Below are 18,874 nucleotides of genomic sequence, written 5' to 3' on the forward strand. Positions count from 1 at the left end.
TACTGTGTATTGGCTCTAAGACAGAAGAGTGGTAAGGATAGGCAATGGGGGTCAAGTGACTTGCCCAGGGTCACACAGCTGGGAAGTGTCGGAGGCCAGATTTGTCCTAATTTTTTTTTAATGTGATCTTGAAAGGTAAGTCTGTGTTGATCAATTCATTATATATTGTAAAATATGGCATAAGATATGAGACTAAATCTAATTTTTTCTAGATTGCTTTCCAGTTTTCCCAGCACTTTTTATCAAAAAGGGAATTATTTTGGGTAGCTGGATAGCTCAGTGGATAGAGAACCAGGCCTAGAGAAGGGAGATCCTAGGTTCAAATCTGGCCTCTGACAGGTCCTAGCTGTGTGACCCTGGGTAAGTCACTTAACCTCCATTGCCTATCCTTTAACCACTCTTCTGCCTTAGAATCAATACATATGTGGAAGGTAAGGTTTGTTGTTTTTTTTTTTATAAAGATTTATTTTGTTTAGAAGTTTATCTTTATATCTTGCCAAATTTTTTTGTCTTTTCACTAATCCCAACCATTCTTTCTAATTCTGCTCTCTGGAACCTAGTAAAACAACTAACTCATTTTGCACTCCATCGAACTTCAAGTGTTTGAAGATAGTCATTATATTCCACTTAAGTCTTCTCTAGGCCAATCATCCCTTATGCCTTCTACTGAACTTTCTATTACTTTGTTTAGAATCCCATCATCATCCTTGTCACTTTCTTAAAATATGTACCATCTATGGAACCTCCATCCTAAAATGTGATACTCAGAACTAAACAGTAATTCGTATATAGTTTTGCTAGAGCAGAGTACAGTGGAGCTTTCCATTCCTGTATTCTAGACCAGTTGCTTCTTTTAACAGGCTTAAAGTTGTTGCCTTTTTTTGAATACTATGTCCTATATGAAACCATATTGAACTTCTTTTTGGTGTTGGGAGCAGGGAAGATCTTTTTCTCATGAACTGTTGTCTTGCCTCATCTTTCACCATATTGTACTTGCATAGTTAAATTTTTCTATTAGGATTCCCCTTGAAATTTTATTTGATTCGATTTGATCAATCCTTTTAGCCAGCCAAGATCTTACCGAATCCTTATCCTTCCATCCAACATATTTAGGTAATCTGCCTAGTTTCATGGTTGTCATCATTCTAGATACCTTCCTCCAGAATGTCATTATTCAGTACCCTTTGGGTCAGTCAAGTCAGCCAGTGTCTAGCTACTATCATATGTCCCGGTGATATCCAGTCAGATTCCTAGGGACCACAGAGTTACTGAAAGAGTTTGGGTATCCATATATAAATTTTCATAGATGAGCAAACACACTTCTTTAGATGACTAAAATCAAGTCCAACCTTTGAGACTAGGGATGACCGTAATCAGGTTTTAATTTTAATTCTAGGACTTTAGCTCTCTTGAGATTTATCTAGTAAATTACAGAAAATGTAGACAGTGTTTACATTGATGGTGTTTCCATACCAACAAAGTCATGTTCTTGGTGTGTGAGTGCTGTAGGTTTGATAACATCCAAATTTATTTAAAATTGTCCTTCATTTCATTTATCTTCTTGTCATAGTTTATAACAGTTACAGTTATATGGAGGCTTCTTTAAACTTTTTATACATTTAAAGAGTCCTCACACTTGTAGAATTTGTAAAGTCTGAAAACCACAAACAGCTCATATCTCATCATCTGTTTATATGGTTTGTCTCTCAAATTTCCCAAATCTACTAGTCAAGGAATTCTGTCGAATAGGGAAATGAAGTTAGTCTATTATAACTTCTTTATGAATCCATGCTGGCTCTAGTGATTTTACCATTTAACAAACCATTTTTTAAATTTAAAAAATATTTGTAATTGTTTTCTGGCATTTTGCTATTCAGATTCTCTCCCTCCCTTCTTCTTTCCCAAGGTAGTAAATAGGCTTATTGTAGGCTGTACCAGTGCTTTCATGCAATATGTATTTCCATATTCCCCATACTGTGAGAGAAGACCATATCACACATCTAATAAAAATCTTGAAGGAAATAAAGTGAAAGATTTTACTTTTGATTTGCAATCAGACTCCAACATTTCCTTCTTTGGCTGTGGATAGCCTTTTTTTCTTATGAGTTCCTTGGGGTTGTCTTAGATCTTTGTGTTACTGATAATAGTTTAGTGCTTCACAGTTGATCCATCATACAGCATTTCTGTTAGTGTATGTATAGTGTTCTCCTGCTTTTGCTCATTTCATTTTGCATCAATTCTATAAGTCTTGAGGTTTTTCTGAACTTATCCTGTTCAGTCATTTCTTCTGGCAAAATAGTATTCCATTACAACCATATACCACAACTTGTTCAGCCAATCCCCAATTGATGGCCACCATACCATTTAAAAAATAATTGATTCTGGAATCTGAGTCAAAGTTACAGGACTACAGTTTGAAAAAAATCTGCTTGCTTTCTTCCTTTTGAAATTTGTACCAGTATTAATACCTTCCTCCAGTTCTGTGGGTTCTTTTTCTTGATTTGGAGAAGATTATTGATAGAGATTCTGTAATTACCTCTGTTTGTTCCATGCTTTGGGATGTTGTTTGGCCAGGCAAGGTCATCTGAGTTGTGCTTCCCAATCTGAAAGTAAGTTCTTCTTTGTAGAGTAAAAAAGAGAAAGTAGTTTTACTTTCTTTCCTGTCTTATTCCATATACCCTGGTCAGCAGCAAGATAGTGTCTCTTGAGCTTTCTTCCTTTTGCTTTGGCACATCTTTAGAAGCCTCTTTGGTTGTCCTTAGTGTTCTTTACCAGAAGTTGTTCATTTTGAGCTTTTTAAAGTGCTTTTGACATTGTACTACTGCTTCACTCTTTGTATTCATTTTCAGGTTTTTGCTCTTCCATCTTTTTTACATGACTTAAAAAAACAGTAGGCTGGACATTGAATTCCTTACTCCCAGTGCTTCCTCTGCTGTATTCCCAGATATAATGTTAAGGAGTGAGAGAGGACCCAGACAGATGGAGGTGACTTTGTTAGTTTCCTGTCCTGAATTTGGGCTCCCTTCCCAAGATAGCCATAGGTTTTTCTTGGCAAAAAATACTGGGGGCGGGGGGGGCGGCAGCTGAGTAGTTCAGTGGATTGAGAGCCAGACCTAGAAATGGGAGGTCCTCTGTTCAGATCTAGCCTCAGTACCAATACATAGTATTAATTCTAAGACAGAAGGTGTGTTTTCAAAGAAAAAAATAAAGAGGAGAAAGTAGATCTGTACAAATAACTGTGAAACAAGGAGGAATGTGTTTAGGACAAAGTTAAGATCAAGACAGGATACTATGAGAAATTTGAGGAGGCACCACCGATTCACCTTAGTGGGAAGGGAGGTGCTAGGGAAGGTTTCATAATCCTAGGTAGCAATTGAATCTTAAAGGAAGGAAAAGATTTCAACAGCAGAATTTGGAGGGGGTTCTATTTCAGGCATGAAAAGCAGTAATAGCAAAGGCACAGAATACAAGAAGGCAGAATTAGAATGGGAAATAGAAAATAGTCCAGTTTGGCAGCAAAAGGGAGTAAATGAAGGTCAGCAGTTTGAGGTAAGACTGGAAAGGTAGGTTGGACACCAATTATTGAGACTCTTGAATGTCCAGACCAAAAGTTATGCTTTGTTTTGTATCAGTAGGAAACTATTGACATATCTTGGAATAACAATGTGTCAAATGTATCAGGTGGCATTTAACATGTACAAATGTAAAATCACAGAGCTGGATTGAGTCAAGCTGTATAGGTGAGTGCAGGATAGATGAGATGTTTTTTCACAATAAGCACTTCTCTGGAAGACGTTCATGATGGGATAGAAGGGCTGGACTTGTCCAACTTGGCCCTAGAGGCAAGAACTAGGATGAGCAAGCAAGATTTGCTGGGAGGATTTAGATTTGACTGAAGAAAAAGTTAAATAAGAGATTAGGAAAAGTAGACTAGGCCAATAGGATGGTGTAGTGGGTTTCCTTCACTGGAGGCTGGAAGACTACTTATTGTGCTAGTTAGATACTGGAAATTCAGGTACAAAAAATTCAGTAATTCCTACCTACAGTAATCTTACATCCCAATGATGGAGACAAGTTCAGCTAAATAGAAAGTTTTATACCTACACACATACAGACAAATCCAAGGTAGTTTGGAAGGGAGGACACTATCAGGGCACTTAGCAGAACTGAGGTAAGAAGGAAGTATATTCTAGTCATCCAGGGTGACTTGTGCAAAGATACAGACAGAAGGAAAGTGACTTGAGTAAGAAATACAGAAGCCAGTTTGGCTGGATTGTAAAGTGTGTGTTGTTGAGGCAAATAGAAGGGGATGGGGGTGACAATTTGGAGATAATGCTCATTGCAACTAGAAAGAGAAGTGGATGCCAAGACTTTAAAATCAAAAGAGAAATACAGGGAGCCATTGGAATTACTTGATTAGGGGAGTTAGAAAATCAACTTTGTATTTAAGAAAAATTACTTGGGTAGCAATGTATAGGATAGACTGAAGTTGGGGGAGAGGCCCAGAGACATTTCACACTTCTTTCTTTCTTTCTTTCTTTTTTTTTTTAAACTTTTCCCTTCCCTCTTAGAATCAATACTATGTATTGGTTTCAAGGCAGAAGAGTGATAAGGGCTAGGCAATGGGGGTTAAGTGACTTGCCCAGAGTCACACAGCTAGGAAGTGTCTGAGGCCAGATTTGAACCTAGGACCTCCTGTCTCTAGGCCTGGCTCTCAATCCACTGAGCTACCCAGCTGCCCCCTCCACTTTTATATAATATTTATAAAGTACTTTCCTTATTAACAACCTCTGAGGTCAATGAGAGACCTGGACTTAAGTAAGGGGGAAAGATGGGGTGAATCAACAGACTTGCCCACTGGGATAGAGGAAAAAGAGAGAGCCTAAGGTAACTCTGAGGTTTAGAGCAGGTGGAATAGATCAGTGATTTGCAGGGTAAGTTGTGGTTTTTTTAAACCCTTCCCTTCCATCTTGGAATCATCAATAGTATATATTGGTTCTAAGGCAGAAGAGTGGTAAGGATTAGTCAGTGGAGGTTAAGTAACTTGCCCAGGTTCACGCAATTAGGAAATGTCTGAGACCAAGACTTCCCGTCTCCAGACCTGGTTTTCACAGAACCAACTAGCTGTCTGGCCCCCCTCAAGCCCCCTTCCACCTACCTCCATGCTTTGAGGGAACAGTGAACAGCCGTAGATGTGTTGAATTTGAGTTGCTAGCTAGACAGCTAAGCTAGAAATTTTGAATTGGTGCTCCAGGGAAAGACCAGGTTTAGAAATATTAATTTGGAAGTCATTTGATAATTGAAGCCATGATGGTCATGGAATTTTCCAGAAGAAGGTTTGGGGGATACTCTTCTGTTTCTGTTCCTGGACAATGAACAGAGGGATACTGTTGGATTCCTTAGCTCTAAGACTAAAATAGTTGGGACCAGGAGCCAGAGGCTATCTGGGATAGTATCTCTCAGGTAAATGGGGCAGGGGGAAATCCTTTAGGTGATAATGTTGTGAATATTAATTATCCAATGTATAAAGTTGTGGTACCTCAGCCTTAAGGGTAAAGAGGGAACCTCCTCCCCCTCCAGCTCTCTCAGGATGAAGCACCCACTGGGGGAGAATAATAACTCAGTATTGAGGGACAGGGGAGCAAGGCAGGGAGAAATAGACAGCATCTACTAGGATGAGTTCAGACCCCACAAAAGATACTGATATCAGGGAGGTCTGTGGTCTTAATGGCCAGGGCAGTGAAGAGGGTCATTTTGATTGGGTAGGCTGAAGCTCTTCATGACTTAGTACCTTTTAAACCCCTTTATCTGCCTGTGCTTGGGCTGTGCTTGTTTTTACAGTGGCTATTATGGGGGATGGGGGGTGTCACATGAATCCTATAAGGTGGGGGCTGGGTTGGGATATGGTCTTCCTCTCCCTGGGGTGGGGGAGGGGTGGTGGTTGTGGTGGTGGTGGCGGCTCTGGGTGCCTGGGCTCTGTGAACAGTGATTGAGTGCCTGCCTATCACAACATCTCGTTCCTGCCTGCAGCAGGTGAATGGCCAGCAAGGAGGGGGGCCCGAGCCATCGGCAGCGGGAGACAAGTGGAAAGCTCCACAGGTATTGCCTTTACCATATTCTCTCTCAACTCGGAGCACAAATTTATCACTGGAGTATGCTTGGAGACCTTTCCTCCTCCAACCCAGGGCAGAGTAGGACAGGAAGGCCTCCTCATGCAGTGCAGAAGAATGGCTGTTTTCTTAGTGATCATTGCAGCCAGAGACCATTGGGATTCCATTATTTAGACTGTAAAGTTGTATTTGTTCAGTGAGACAAATGAAATGCCTCCACAGATTCATTTCTGCTGCCTGGTCCTTAAGACCTGAAGCCTTTTCAGGAAACCTCTTTTTTAGAACTTGTTACATTCAAGAAATCTCCTAATATAAGGAATCAAATTCCCTGGCTTCCAATTTCTGTCCTTCCTGCAGTTCTGGACTGTTCTTAATTCTGGCTTCTCCACCCTCTTCTGAGCTCCAGGACTCTAGTCTCTATTTCTCTTCCCTACTCTTTAACTTGAGCTAGTGTACCTCCTCAGTTACCTGTCCACGGATTCTCTCCCTAATCAGGCCTGCATAAGATTAATCTTCTGAAGGCCAGCTCTGATTGGTCAGACTTCTAGAATGTCACACTCCTCATCTATGAAAGCTATTATATACATGCACACTCCTCCAAATTGCTGGACACTCTAAATTCCTTTCTTTGTGGCTCCATTTTGGGAGTCAGGGAGATTGGAACTTTGCCCTTTTTTGTTCATTTTTATGTTAGAGAATTTCTTGCATTTGTTATTGATTTCCTGAGACCCTGAGTCTGTCCATTCCCACAAGCATGCAAATGGCACTTATTTAATTATTGCCCTGCAATGGAGAAGCCAGTGCCCCTGTGTCTTTCTTAGTCCTGGTGCCACTTTGGAGTCCTTTCAGGAAACTCTTGGGCAACTCAAAGGGAGAGGAGAAAGGGAAATGCTTGGCTAGAGGGGTCTCTGAGGTTTGCCCCTTAGAAGGAATTTTAGGCCAAGTGTTGTTTTATAGGGCCATCTGGGAGGTGGGTTGCAAAGAAAGCCAACCAGTACATGGAACTGGACCCTTCGTTCAGAGGGTGTGGGGAAAGGAGAAAGGAAGATGCAAAGGGAAGTTTTACTGTAGGCCTAAACTTTGTAGTTGAGAGATACCAGTTTTCTGCCTGATGGGGGAGGGAACCGCAGCAGGGAATGTCAGTCTGCCTCATCACTCTTCTGACCTCCTCTGAAGCACTCTGTCTATTGGCTGAATGGAGAAGGGCCTTTTGTTTCCCAAGACAAAGGATGAATTGAAGCATTTCAATCCCCCAGCCCTATGTGGTTTGGCTACTGGTTACCATGGTGAATGGCCCCTATCCTATAGCCTCCATCTAACTATAAGGGTCTTTTTTTGCGTCAGGCCTGGGGCTTTGTCTGGTGGTGAGGAACAACTAAGGGAAAGAGGCAGGTGAAGGAGAGGAGAGATGAGATTGAAAGGGAAAGAGAGGCAGAACTGACTTTGGAGAATGGCAAGGGGCTAGGCTGAATGACAATGCAATCTGTCAGGGGCCTAGGTTGGTCCCAAGGGTACAGGACCACAGCCATATTTTTACCACCTGGAAAAAGGAATGTACCAGGTTGCATTTTTGTTTGTTGAAGATGCTCCAAAACATTTTCTGCCTGTGAAAGGTATCACCCATAGTTGAAGGTGCAAGAAGAAGTAGTGTGTGGAAATAGATAATGGCTGGTCTGGATGTACACAGTTGGATACATAACCTGGGCATTCCCACTATATGTACCCTGGACTGCTCATCAAGGTTTCTTTTCAGCAGCTCTTGTTCTAGCCTGAAGGTTTATGATTGTGTAGCCTGGGAATTTTCTAGTTTCCTCTCAGGTCCCAGGATTAGCATTGACAAGGGGTAGTGGGAGCTTATGTCACTATCTATATTTTCACTTGAAGGATAGTTGATGGGCTCCAACTCACTATCTTCAGGAGCCTATGCCCTCCCCTTTCCTGCTCTGGGCCTTTATTCATGCCCTTTGTATCTGTAAAACATGCCTTACTCCTTTGCCACTTATTAGTAACTTGATGGTCACTGCAATAAGGTTAGATCTGCAACACATGTCCTCTAGGTACTCTGCCTGCCATCCAGCTATCCTTATGTATACTGGGGAGGGTGTCTATCCTGAGGTGCAAAGGAGAACTCCAGTATTGAAATTAATTAAGCATTGGTGGCCTATATTTCTATTTTACTATTACAAGAAAATGCCACTGGGAGTGGAATACGAAAAATACATCTAGGCTCAGATGGGCGCCTTCTTTAAACATATCAGGGAGTTTCATATTTACTCTTTTTAAAGTTAGAAATGATGCCGTAAGGACTTTTGAGGATGCCATCATTTTATTCAAATGTATGAAGGAATGGCACAGGGGAGAAAGATTAGACTTGTTCTCCTTAGCTCCAGAGTTCAGGACAAAGATTCATTTTGGGAATACAGGGAGGAAGGGGTTATAAAGAGGCCAATTTGGCAAGTACTTTTAACACCAGAGCAGAATGCCTAGGGGGAGATCATGGATAAAATCTTTTATAAGGAAATCATAGGGAAAGTGAATCATCAGTGGAGTAATTCAAGCAGAGGAGAGGATTCCTTCCTAAGAAGGGAGCTCTCTCCCATCCAGGTCTCAAAAACATTTCAGAGCTGTCCTCAGTACTCTCTTGGGCCTTGCAATGTGTTCCTTTGGCTTGCTCTTCCTCCTGGTCCCCTTTCTGGTCTGAGTGGACTCGGCAAAGTCGTAGCAAATAAGCTTTTGTTCTTTTGTATGTCTGATTAGAGCCAGGTGGCCTGTTGGCTGGCCCACCTTCCTGGCTTCCTTCCTATCTCTCCCTTTGCTTTCTTTCTCTTCTGGTTACAAAACAGCCCTGGAGAAAAGGCTGGCAGACACATAAGTACCAACCCTGGCCTGAAGTCCCTGTTAAGATCCAAGTGTACTTACTTTTTTGGACCACTGTTCCTCCCTGCTCTCTTTTTCAAAGCTGAGAAATTAGGGAGCCCTACACACTGTGAATGACTATGAAAGCTCTCTCTCCTGCATGCCCTAAGCTCAGATTGGTCATTGTCTTTCCTATCTAAAGGTTTTAAACTATATTTTAAGCAGACTAACTCTAAACAACTTCTAATATTGATTTCTTCTATCATCCTTCAAGATTCAGGGCTATCTTTCTCCATGACCACTCCAGCTCACAGGGACCATTTCTTTGAAGGATTAGAGCATTTCTTGGCTGCCTTCTGTCATCTGGCCCTTGATCATGTTCTGTCTTTTATCTTTTATTCTTTAATTGTTCCTCTGAGTGAGACCTGTTTTTTAGTTAGACTGTGAGCTCCTTAAGGGCCCATACTTGGTTTTCCCCTTCCTTCTCTCCCCTCAGTGTGGTGAAAATACAGGGGTGAAGACATATTTAGTGAAGACATATTTTCAGTTAGCAAACATAGTGATGGTACACACTTTGCCCAGGGATCTGGACTGGTTGGTATATATTCCTGAGAAAATCAAAGATAGTTTGGAGTGAGAGTGGAGTAGTAGAGGAAACAGCTGTCCAGGTGAGAGGAAGTGAGATAGCTGGCTTTGGGGGGGATGGTTGTGCTAGGCAGTGTTCTTCAAGTAATGTCAGTCTTGGGGAAGGGAGACAACTGTGAAACCTGGGTATTGACTTCTATAGGTATAGTATAGAATGGCAGATTGGGTGGAGTCATTAGGGTAGTGTGTCACTGTGACTTCACTTGGTATTACTAATGTTTCCCTTCTGAAGAAGTTTCAGTAGCTCCCAATTGCCCTGAGGATAAAAGTCAAATTCTGTTTGACATTTTAAAGCCCTTTACAGCTTGACTCTAACTTATCTTTCCAGGATGATTATGTATTAAAACTGCTCATGCACTTTATACTGCAGCCAAATTGGCCAGCTTACCATTCCCTATACACCTCCATGCTTTTGTATAAGCTGCTTCCTATACCTGGGATGTTTTCCTTCCTTAATTGTGATTAAGGCACTGCTAGTTCCTTCAAGGTTCAGCCTACATGGCACTATCCAAAGTGTTTCCCTCAGTTGTTAATGCCCCACCCATCATAGTGGTTCTTATTTTGCATTTACCCTCTGTCTGTCTATGACTAAGTATCCCTCTGGTAGAATATAATCTCCTTGAGAAGAGAAATTGTCTCCCTTTTCTATTTGTATCCTTCAACCCAGTGTCTCTCTTCTATTAGTTACTTAATAAATGTTTGTTGATTGGTTGATAAGGTGATGAAAAGATTATGGCCTTCAGTTATGGTATGTAAGATAAGTGAGGGACCCCAAGTTGTTCCAGACAGCCAAACTAGGAAAAATGGATAGAAGACAAAATTCATCAAGTTGAATCACATTTACATATACACACGTCTATATGTGTATGTAATACACATGTGTGTTTGGGTAATGATGTGAACTGTTCAATAGTTTAATGGCTAGCCTAGGCTAGGACATCATTTAGGGACATTGCAGATTGTTCAGACTAGATATTTTTGGATTCAATTCTCTAGATTCCACTAAAATTGAGACCTCTTCCCTCAGCATCTGCCCTGAGCTCCCAGAGCAGGGTCAACACTAGGAGAGGAGAACTCGTAATGGTGGTATCTGGAGAATTAGATCAACAAGAATGAGGCTCTGGATGTCCTTTGAACAGTGAACCTGTGTTCTTTGAGGGCTTCCTATTATTCCCTTGGGCTTGATAATTTTGCATTTACTTGAGCCTGTAAGGATAGGGAAAGAGATTCTTATGGGAGCTGAATCTGAGAGTAAAAGGGTAGTTCTAAACCTTCCAGTTCAGCAGAATATAGAGACACAAAACTGAGACCATACTTGTGAATAAGCCCTCAAGGAGCTCATGCTGGAGATTAGGGGAAGGAAGCAGAAAAGAGACACAACATATACAATACAAGAAAGTTTGAGTAGAGACAGACCACTAACATCCAGGCATGAATAGAGAAGGCCTTTTGAAGGAGGTTCTCACTTGAGCTGATCCTTAAAGGAAGACAAAAAAAGATGCTGAAGAGTTTATTCTAGGTAAGGGGGGAACATCCTATGCAGATGCACAGAAGTAATCAGAGTTGGAGTGTTAGGAATAGCTATTAATCTAATTTGGTTGGATTGTAGAGTTCACGAAAAGGAGAAGATACTAGCATGAAACAAGGTTTATTTGCTCCATTTCCCAAGGGAGATAGGTTCCTTCTCTTGGCTCCTCAGAGATTGGGGAAGAGAGATGGATGCATCCTTCTAGATCTGTTCTTGATTTCTCAAAGTAAGCTCAATCATTCTTCTTCCTTCAAACCTAAGCAGCCTCTCCCTATTTCAGGCCTCAGAGGTGGGAGTGATGGGGAGAGATGTGGACTAAAGGGTAACTAAGCTAGTTGCCATAGAGCACAAAAATCTTTGTCCTATGTGGCTCCTTTATTTCCTAGCTCTTAAATTCTTTGTTTCAATGCTATACCCCTCAATCTGTTCTCCCTTTACCCACTTTGCCTTTGTGTGCAGGCTCTGGGTCAAGAACAAATGGAAAGAGAAAAGGAGCTTGGTGTGGGGGTCAGAGAGGCAGGGAAAGCCCCCCCCTCAGCTTTGGTCCCAGATTCCCTGGCCTTAGGCCAAGCCTGGGATCTTCTTTCAAAGAAAAGAAAGTGGCTAGGAAGGAAGATTTCGGGGTTTTAGTCAGAGCCTCGAACTTCCCATTGGACTCTACCCCTTCATGTGTGCTTTAAGATATAGGGCTATAAAATTACTTTAGTGGGTTCCAATAACTTTGTACCCATCCTAGACACAGTTTTGCTGGGGTTGTATAGAGTTTGTGCTATTTTTTTTTTTTTTAAATCACTGCCAGGAAATTGGGGGGGGGGGCAGGGATTTTCAGCCTTATCTTTCCCAAAACTGAGTTTACTTCCACTTTAGTAATTTGGGATCTCAAAGTAGGGGTAAAGGTATACAGATCTATGGGGGTTTTTTTCCTAGTCCTCCCTGGGTTAGTTACTCTGACTTCATGATGCTTGAAACAGCCTTTTTTAGTTGCCTAGGATTGGGAAGCTGAGCAAAGGGTCAGCATTTGAGTAGCCTGCCTTTCTATGTCTCATCCCACCTGACCTAGTGCTTGGAGGAGAGAAAAGAAATGGTGCTCAGGCCTTACTCTTTATTGAAATTAAGGTTTGTGAGTAAGAATGTGAGAGGGATAATAATAACACTCATAGGGCTCTATTGCAATGGAATGGTTCTACCAGGGGGAGGGCATGGTATGAGAGTGGCATGAGCTGAGAGTGTATAAAAACTAGGCAGGAGGCCTTGAGAATGGTTCTTAGGAGTGGAGGGAAGAGAGGAGAGAATTAAAGTCTAGATCCTAAGGATTCTGGTTTTAGGGCTTTATCAGGGTATTCTCCAGAAAGATATATTGGGTTATCACCTCTCTACCTGTCTACACGAATAGAAAACTTTTTTGTATTATTTGTACTGAGGGGATAAAAATGGAGAGAGATTGGGAGTTTGTAGAGTGGGGTTCTATATGGTTCCTTACCTGGGGGGTGGAGATGGAGTAGGGATAAGCAACAATGATACCCTTAGAGTTTGTACATCTCTATGAGGAGTGTGGAACAGCTGATCATGGCTCTTGTGTCTCCCAGGGCACAGATTCCATCAAAATGGAAAATGGGCAGAGCACAGCAGCAAAGCTGGGGCTGCCACCCCTCACACCTGAGCAGCAGGAGGCCCTCCAAAAGGTGAGCAATCCTTTCCTTCCCTTCTCTGGTCCAGAAATGGTTCCTTGTATAACTTAACAAAATCCTGTAGGCCCATTGTATAGGCCAGCTTTGAATTTTGATCCCTTTCCCTTACTCTTGGCCTCCTTGAGGAGCTGGCTATTCAGGCTCCTACAGGCACTAGGTAGAAGTCAGACCTCAGGGGGCTTTGGATTGGTAGAGACTTGACAAGAGCTGAGATGTTAGGTCTCTTACCCAGCCAAATTGTGAAGGAGCTGGTGTTGGTCCACAAAACTGGAAGGTATGGCCACTATTTCTCAAATGAGAGAGTTGAACGAGATGTCTTCTAGAGACCTTCTCCAGCTTTGGTGTCTATACCTAGAATTATATAGCCCTGTGTTGGCAAACCTGTGGCATATGTACTGAAAGGGGGCTGCTCTCTTTCTCCTTTCCACATGTTCCTGAAGACAACACTCACATCACCCTCCCTTTACCCAGCAGCCCCATGGGAGTACTTCCTCCCTCCCCTGTCTGGGATAAGGCAGGGGCTCATTTGCAGTGTTGAGGGGTGCAATTGGGCACTGGGTCTCTAAAAGGTTTGTCATCACTGCTATAGCCCCAGTTCCCTTATATTTTATCTTGTGTAGATTGTGTGGAGAAAAGCTTTAAAAAAAGGAATTCTTAACCTTTTTTTGTGTTATGGATTGTCTCCTTTGGCAAAAAACCTTTTCAAGAAAATCTTTTTTAAATGCATGTAGTAAATAGGACTAAAGGAAAATTATTATGCTGAAATATAGCTATCAACATATTAAAAAAAAAACTCCAAAGTTCATGGACCCTAGGTTAAAAACCCTGCTTTTAGGATATAGGCAGACCAGGATGAGATCCAACTGGGAAAAGGGGCCTCCCATTCCAGACCCTTTGGGTAACTCTTTTCACTAGTGTTACTTTCACTCCTGAGTTATTAGCTATCAGGTACCTGAATTTTCATGTCCAATTCTGGGGAGGGATATAAGTGCACTCACCTGGACCCTGATCTGTTACAACTATACTATCTTGCTTCTCTGATAGGCCAAGAAGTACGCTATGGAGCAGAGCATCAAGAGTGTGTTGGTGAAGCAAACCATCGCCCACCAGCAGCAGCAGCTCACCAACCTCCAGGTGAGATACCGTCCTTCTTGTGCTTTACCTCCCTTCCCTACCCTTAGGATCCCAGGTCCCAGGGAGCCATGGCAGCTGGCTGGCCCCCAGGCCCCAGGCCTCTCACTGCTGTTTCTCCAGTAAATGCCAAGTGTGCTGTGAAAAGTGCCCCTACCACCCAGATTGGGAAGGGAAGCTGCTGCTGCCTCCTCCTCTTCCTCTTCCTCCTGTCCCCTTCCTTCTGGTTCCTGAGTAGTTTTACAAACTGGCTTAGCCTCGATTCCTGGGGCTCCAGAGATCCCTGAGCCTTCCCAGGGATTGATTCATCTCCACTTTTCCCAGTCCAATGGACTTTCTCTTCCCTGGTATTTTCTCCTTTTGACCCTCCTTTCTCCTTGTTCTCCTTTTCTTTTTCCCATTGGCTCTGCCCTGTGTTGTTTGAGCCCATAGAACCCTTGTTCTTTTCCGTCACTCAGGGCTCCCACTCGCCTCCTTTCTCTGTCCCCATCTGCTGCCATCCCATCTTCAGTGCTCACTGCTCTTCCCTTCCCTCCCCTTTGCCTATCCTGGGCTGTCTGCATGGCCCACAGGCAACGTGGTGTGTCTAGTGGCTCTCATTGTCCACAAGCCTTGGGCTGAAAGGTCCCGTAATCTAGCTGTGCCCCTCAGCCTGCCTGCACCCCGCTCCCCCTCCCCCAGGGTAGGGTTGTCTGGGCTTGGCCTCTCCCCAAAGGTTTTCCTTCTCCCTGGGATGGGAACTTCCAGTTTGAATTGTGGGGCCAAGACACATGCCTAGGAGAGGCAGATCTGCTCTGCTCTGCGGTGGCTGGTGTGGTGGCTGTGATGTCTGTATGAGGGGCTCCTTCTAATGCCAGGGGTGAGGCAAAGGCTGTGATGGCCTGAGGTCCATCGTGCCTTGAGCCCCTGCCTCCTTCCTCTCTCCATCCCTTTCTCCATCCATCCCTTCCTCCCTCTCTCCCTCCCTTCCCTGCTGGGAGAGGCTACTGCTCCCTCCACTGCAGCTCCCTACCTCCCTCCTGCCCTGGCTGGGCAGGCTTGGAGAATTGGCACATTGGGCCCGGCCAGCCCGGGGCTCTGGAGGCCCCGAGGGGGCAGGCGGTGCAGGCGGTCGGTCGGTCGGCGGTGAGGGGAAGGAAGGCAGGCCCTTCCAGCAGGCAGGGTCTCCGTGCCGCTGTCTGCGTGAGTTGTTGACAATAGCGGGAGAATGCTCAGCTCCAACAGACTGAACTCTGTCTTTACTGTCTTTCAGATGGCAGCAGTGACAATGGGCTTTGGAGATCCTCTCTCACCTTTGCAATCGGTCAATAGAAATACTCACTTCTTCTGGGGCACATTTCCTTAGTCAGGGCCTAGAGGGGGGCAGTGAGGCCCGCGTGGTGGGGACCATGCTCCCCCAGCCCGCCAGCTCTGGACGAGCCGAGCAGAGAGCCGGGCGGGGCCGGGCCCGGGCAGCAGCTGGCCAGCTGTTTGGGAGCACACCCCCCCGGGACATTGGGGGACAGCCGTTTCCCTAGGGATGCTCCGTTCTGAGGGCCCGCCTTAAAAGTAACCGGCCAGGTAACTCCGGAGGGGCAGCAGCCGCCTGGGAGGGCAGCAGCCAGCCACGCACGCACTTGGGGCCGCAGAGGGCAGGCTCCCTGCACAACTACGCTCCCTCCCGGCTGGCCTGTCTCTTGGGCCGTGGTTGGGCTTCTGGTGAGAGAGGGGGGACCCCATGGCATCATGTTAAGTCCTGGGTGGGAGGGAGGAGGGGAGGGAATTCTATAAGGATCCCAGGGCTGGGGGAGGTGGGTGGAGGTAAGGGAGTGATAAAGTTATTGGAGGATGGACCTTGGGCTTTGTGGGCTGCCATTCATGGGTTGTCATGAACAGGGAGTTGCCTAGCCACCAGAGGAGTCCACCACTGGACCCAGGAGCAGCCCCTCTTTGGGGTTTGCCCAAGAAGTGGAAAGCCTTTCCTGTCCCTTAGGAGATAAGAATTTATATAAGGAGGGCAGCTTTTCCACCAGCCATTCCCATCACCCTTCCTCTTTCCTCCATTCCCCCCACCACCACCACCACCCCTCCCCAGCCTCAGTATGAAATTGGGGCAAAGCCCTGGGCTGGGGGGAGCTTCAGAGAGAGACAGAGGAGAAATAGAGTCCTCACCATCAGGATGTCCCTATTCTAAGAAGGAAATAGCTCCTGGTCACGTGCAAAGGGGAAGAGCCTCTAGTTTGAGCTCTGTGGCTCTTACCCTTAGGGAGCCCACCTGGTCTGAGGGAACATTGTCCCCGGTCTGGTAGGGAAAGGACAGCCCCCTGGTTTGATTGGTGTTAATGCTCTCTTGCAGAGCTCCTGAGCCCAGAAGGAGAGACTGTCCTTGCTTTGATGGTGATAAGAGAGGGCCTCACTGCATTTTGATAAGAGAACTTGACCCAGCTCTCAGGCAACCTCTGCTGAGGGAGATGTGGCCCCTGCCTTCAGGAAGGCCCTGCTTTAAGGTGGAAAAGAGACCTCAAATTGATAGAGAGGGTCCTTGTCTTTAGGGAGGAAGGTAGAGCTACAACCTTCAAGGTGTCTCCCCTCTGAGGAAATAGAGAGCTTGCAAGGCAAGCTGACCTGATGGGGGGAAGAGTCGTGGTCCCTGCCGCCTGATTATGCCCTTGCCCTGGAAGGAGAGGGGGCATCCCAGGTTGATGAGAAATAAACTCTGCCCTTGAAGACTCCCCTCCAACCTGAGGGAGTGAGACAGGGCTCTGTTCTTAGGAAGCCATTGGTCAGAATGAAAAGTTCGTCCCCTTGGAGAACCCTCAGTTTGAGGTGGGGAAGATAACTCCATTTTAAGGGAGGAGGCATAAGACCTGTCTGGGGAGAGTCAGGCCCCCCGATTTGGAGAATTTACGTTTAGTATCTAAACAATTCTCTTAGTCACTTTTTCATAATGACTTCTAGGCCTGGGGTTGCCTCTTTCCTGTTTTTGTCATTCTTCCCCCTCTCACCCCAAGAACCAAGAACCACTATGGTCTTGTCTCAAGCCCTGTTCCTTTGGGGTCAATGGGTCAAGTGCCAAGACTTGAAAGTGAGGGGCGAACTTAAGGATTGACTTGTCTGAATTATTTGTGGCTTTTCCAACTCTCCTGTTCTTCCCAAGGTGGCCCTCCTCAGTCAGGAAAGGGCTAGCTCCAGCATTGAGCCCCAAGTCAGGGGTAAGGGGGAGAGGGAGGGTCTCCTTTTCATGTGCTTGGAGCTGTTCTTTAAGGAGGACAGCCTGCTTCCCTGCCTTCTCTCCCCCCCCCCCCTTTTCTGGTGTACCCTGAGCCCACTGAGAGAGGCCTGAGCACAGCTGGTTCTCTCCAGTCCTTTCCCAAGAGCAGCACTCTGCCTGGTGCCTAGACTGCTGATTTGGGGAATGAGGGTGGAAGTAGAAGAGACATTGTAATATCTCAGAGCATGGTATGGGTGAGTCTATGATGCCCCCCCAAACGAGGGGGACATTTCACCCACAGGATCGGTGAGAGCCCCAGCCTTATCCTGGGAACAAGGCCTTTCCTCTCCTCTGCTATGGCCAAGATCTTATCTGTCTGTCGATCTCCTTCGCCCCACAGCTGCTGGAAGGAAGCCCACCGCTCTCACTTTGTGAGGCTCTTACCCATAGAGAAAACCCACTAGAGTAGGGGTTAGGATGCCAACTCCTGTCTCTTCCTCACCAAAGGAATCTCCCAAACGTCTTACTACTGTTGATGCAGGCAGTTGCTCCATATTCATTCTGGGTCATTAAAGGGTGAGGTGAGGAGCTGGCCTATTGGGATTGCATTTGCCCTCCCTGCTCCCCCCTAGCAAGGACTGATTCTACTTCATGGGGCCTGTGCAGGTATGGGTTTTGGCATCTATGTGGTTTATTCTGTGGAGGTGGAATCCAAACCCCTTGGCCAGCCCCCACCCCCCACCCCATCCCCTGGATGCCATAGCCATAGAGTCTTTGGACAGGACAAAGCATAGCTGAGAGAAAGCTATTTGGGCTCTCTTACCTTGTTCCCTCTGTCCTCTCTTGTGGACCTTCCCAAGGGGACCTGCTACTAGAAGTGTGTTGGCTAGTGCCAGGACCAGCTCCAGGTTTCTGCTTTGAGCTCCCCTTAGCACCTTCCCAGCCCCTGTTCCTGGGTGCTGCTCTCTTTTAAGCCTGGTGGGTATACTGAGCCTGGAGGAGGGGAGAGCCAAGAGAGTTGGGCCTATAGTTTGTTGAATTTACAGCTCAGCCTGTAGGACCCCAAGTTCTGGATTAGGCCCTTGGGGCTCTGGATTCTCCCTTTTAATCCCTAGACTGGAATTGTGCGGCTTTTAGAGGCAGCCTCCCAAGGTGGGAGTGCTGCATAGAGGGGATCTCCCAGCCTGAGGGTAATGGGGCTCTCTCCACCAGGCCTGGAGTCTAGGGCTCCTGGGACTGCTCTACACATAGAATTCAAACACCTCCAAATCATCTGACTCCTGGCTATGGCCCCAGCATTGGCTGCCTGTTGCCTATGTTCTGGGCAATCAGGCCTGACCTTGGGGCAGGGAGGGAGGAGTGAAGGGGAATAGGGTTTCGGGGAGGGAGGAGGGAGAGCCAGGTTGGGTTGGGGCTTTTGTTGAATTCTCCCTACCCTGAATAGCCTGGTTTCCTTTAGGCCTGGCTTCATTTCTTTGAGCCAGACATGGGGCAGTCCTTTTCTACTGAATTCCTCATAAACATGGGCAGGAAGTAGGGAATGGGGGAAAGGTATGGACATCCCAGGCCTGGCCACCTGAGGCAGCCATTGCAGAGGTGACTGGTCAGCATCAGTTGTGTGACTGGGAGCTGGCCTTTGTGGGAACTAGCAGGGGGGAGGATGGGATTGGGGGCCTGCCTGCCCGCCTGCCAGCCTGCTGCCACCTTGCCCTGCACAGCCTGGCCA

The 18,874-nt window shown here is 45.6% G+C and overlaps 1 protein-coding gene across 4 annotated transcripts in view; it reads left to right on the plus strand.

Moving 5' to 3' along the window:
- Positions 1 to 18,874, plus strand: part of PUF60 (poly(U) binding splicing factor 60) — a 34,252-nt gene that overhangs the window by 11,469 nt on the left and 3,909 nt on the right. For 2 of the 4 annotated variants that reach the window (XM_044669664.1, XM_044669688.1), the window contains exons 2-5: positions 6,031 to 6,099; positions 12,726 to 12,821; positions 13,872 to 13,961; positions 15,211 to 15,261. In XM_044669664.1, the coding sequence (XP_044525599.1) occupies positions 6,031 to 6,099; positions 12,726 to 12,821; positions 13,872 to 13,961; positions 15,211 to 15,261 (306 nt within the window). The remainder of the gene's footprint in view (positions 1 to 6,030; positions 6,100 to 12,725; positions 12,822 to 13,871; positions 13,962 to 15,210; positions 15,262 to 18,874) is intronic. The other 2 variants (XM_044669672.1, XM_044669681.1) reach the window with 2 other exon arrangements.

This window comes from Gracilinanus agilis, chromosome 1 (assembly GCF_016433145.1).
Source record: "Gracilinanus agilis isolate LMUSP501 chromosome 1, AgileGrace, whole genome shotgun sequence".
In the NCBI taxonomy this organism is placed as follows: Eukaryota; Metazoa; Chordata; class Mammalia; order Didelphimorphia; family Didelphidae; genus Gracilinanus; species Gracilinanus agilis.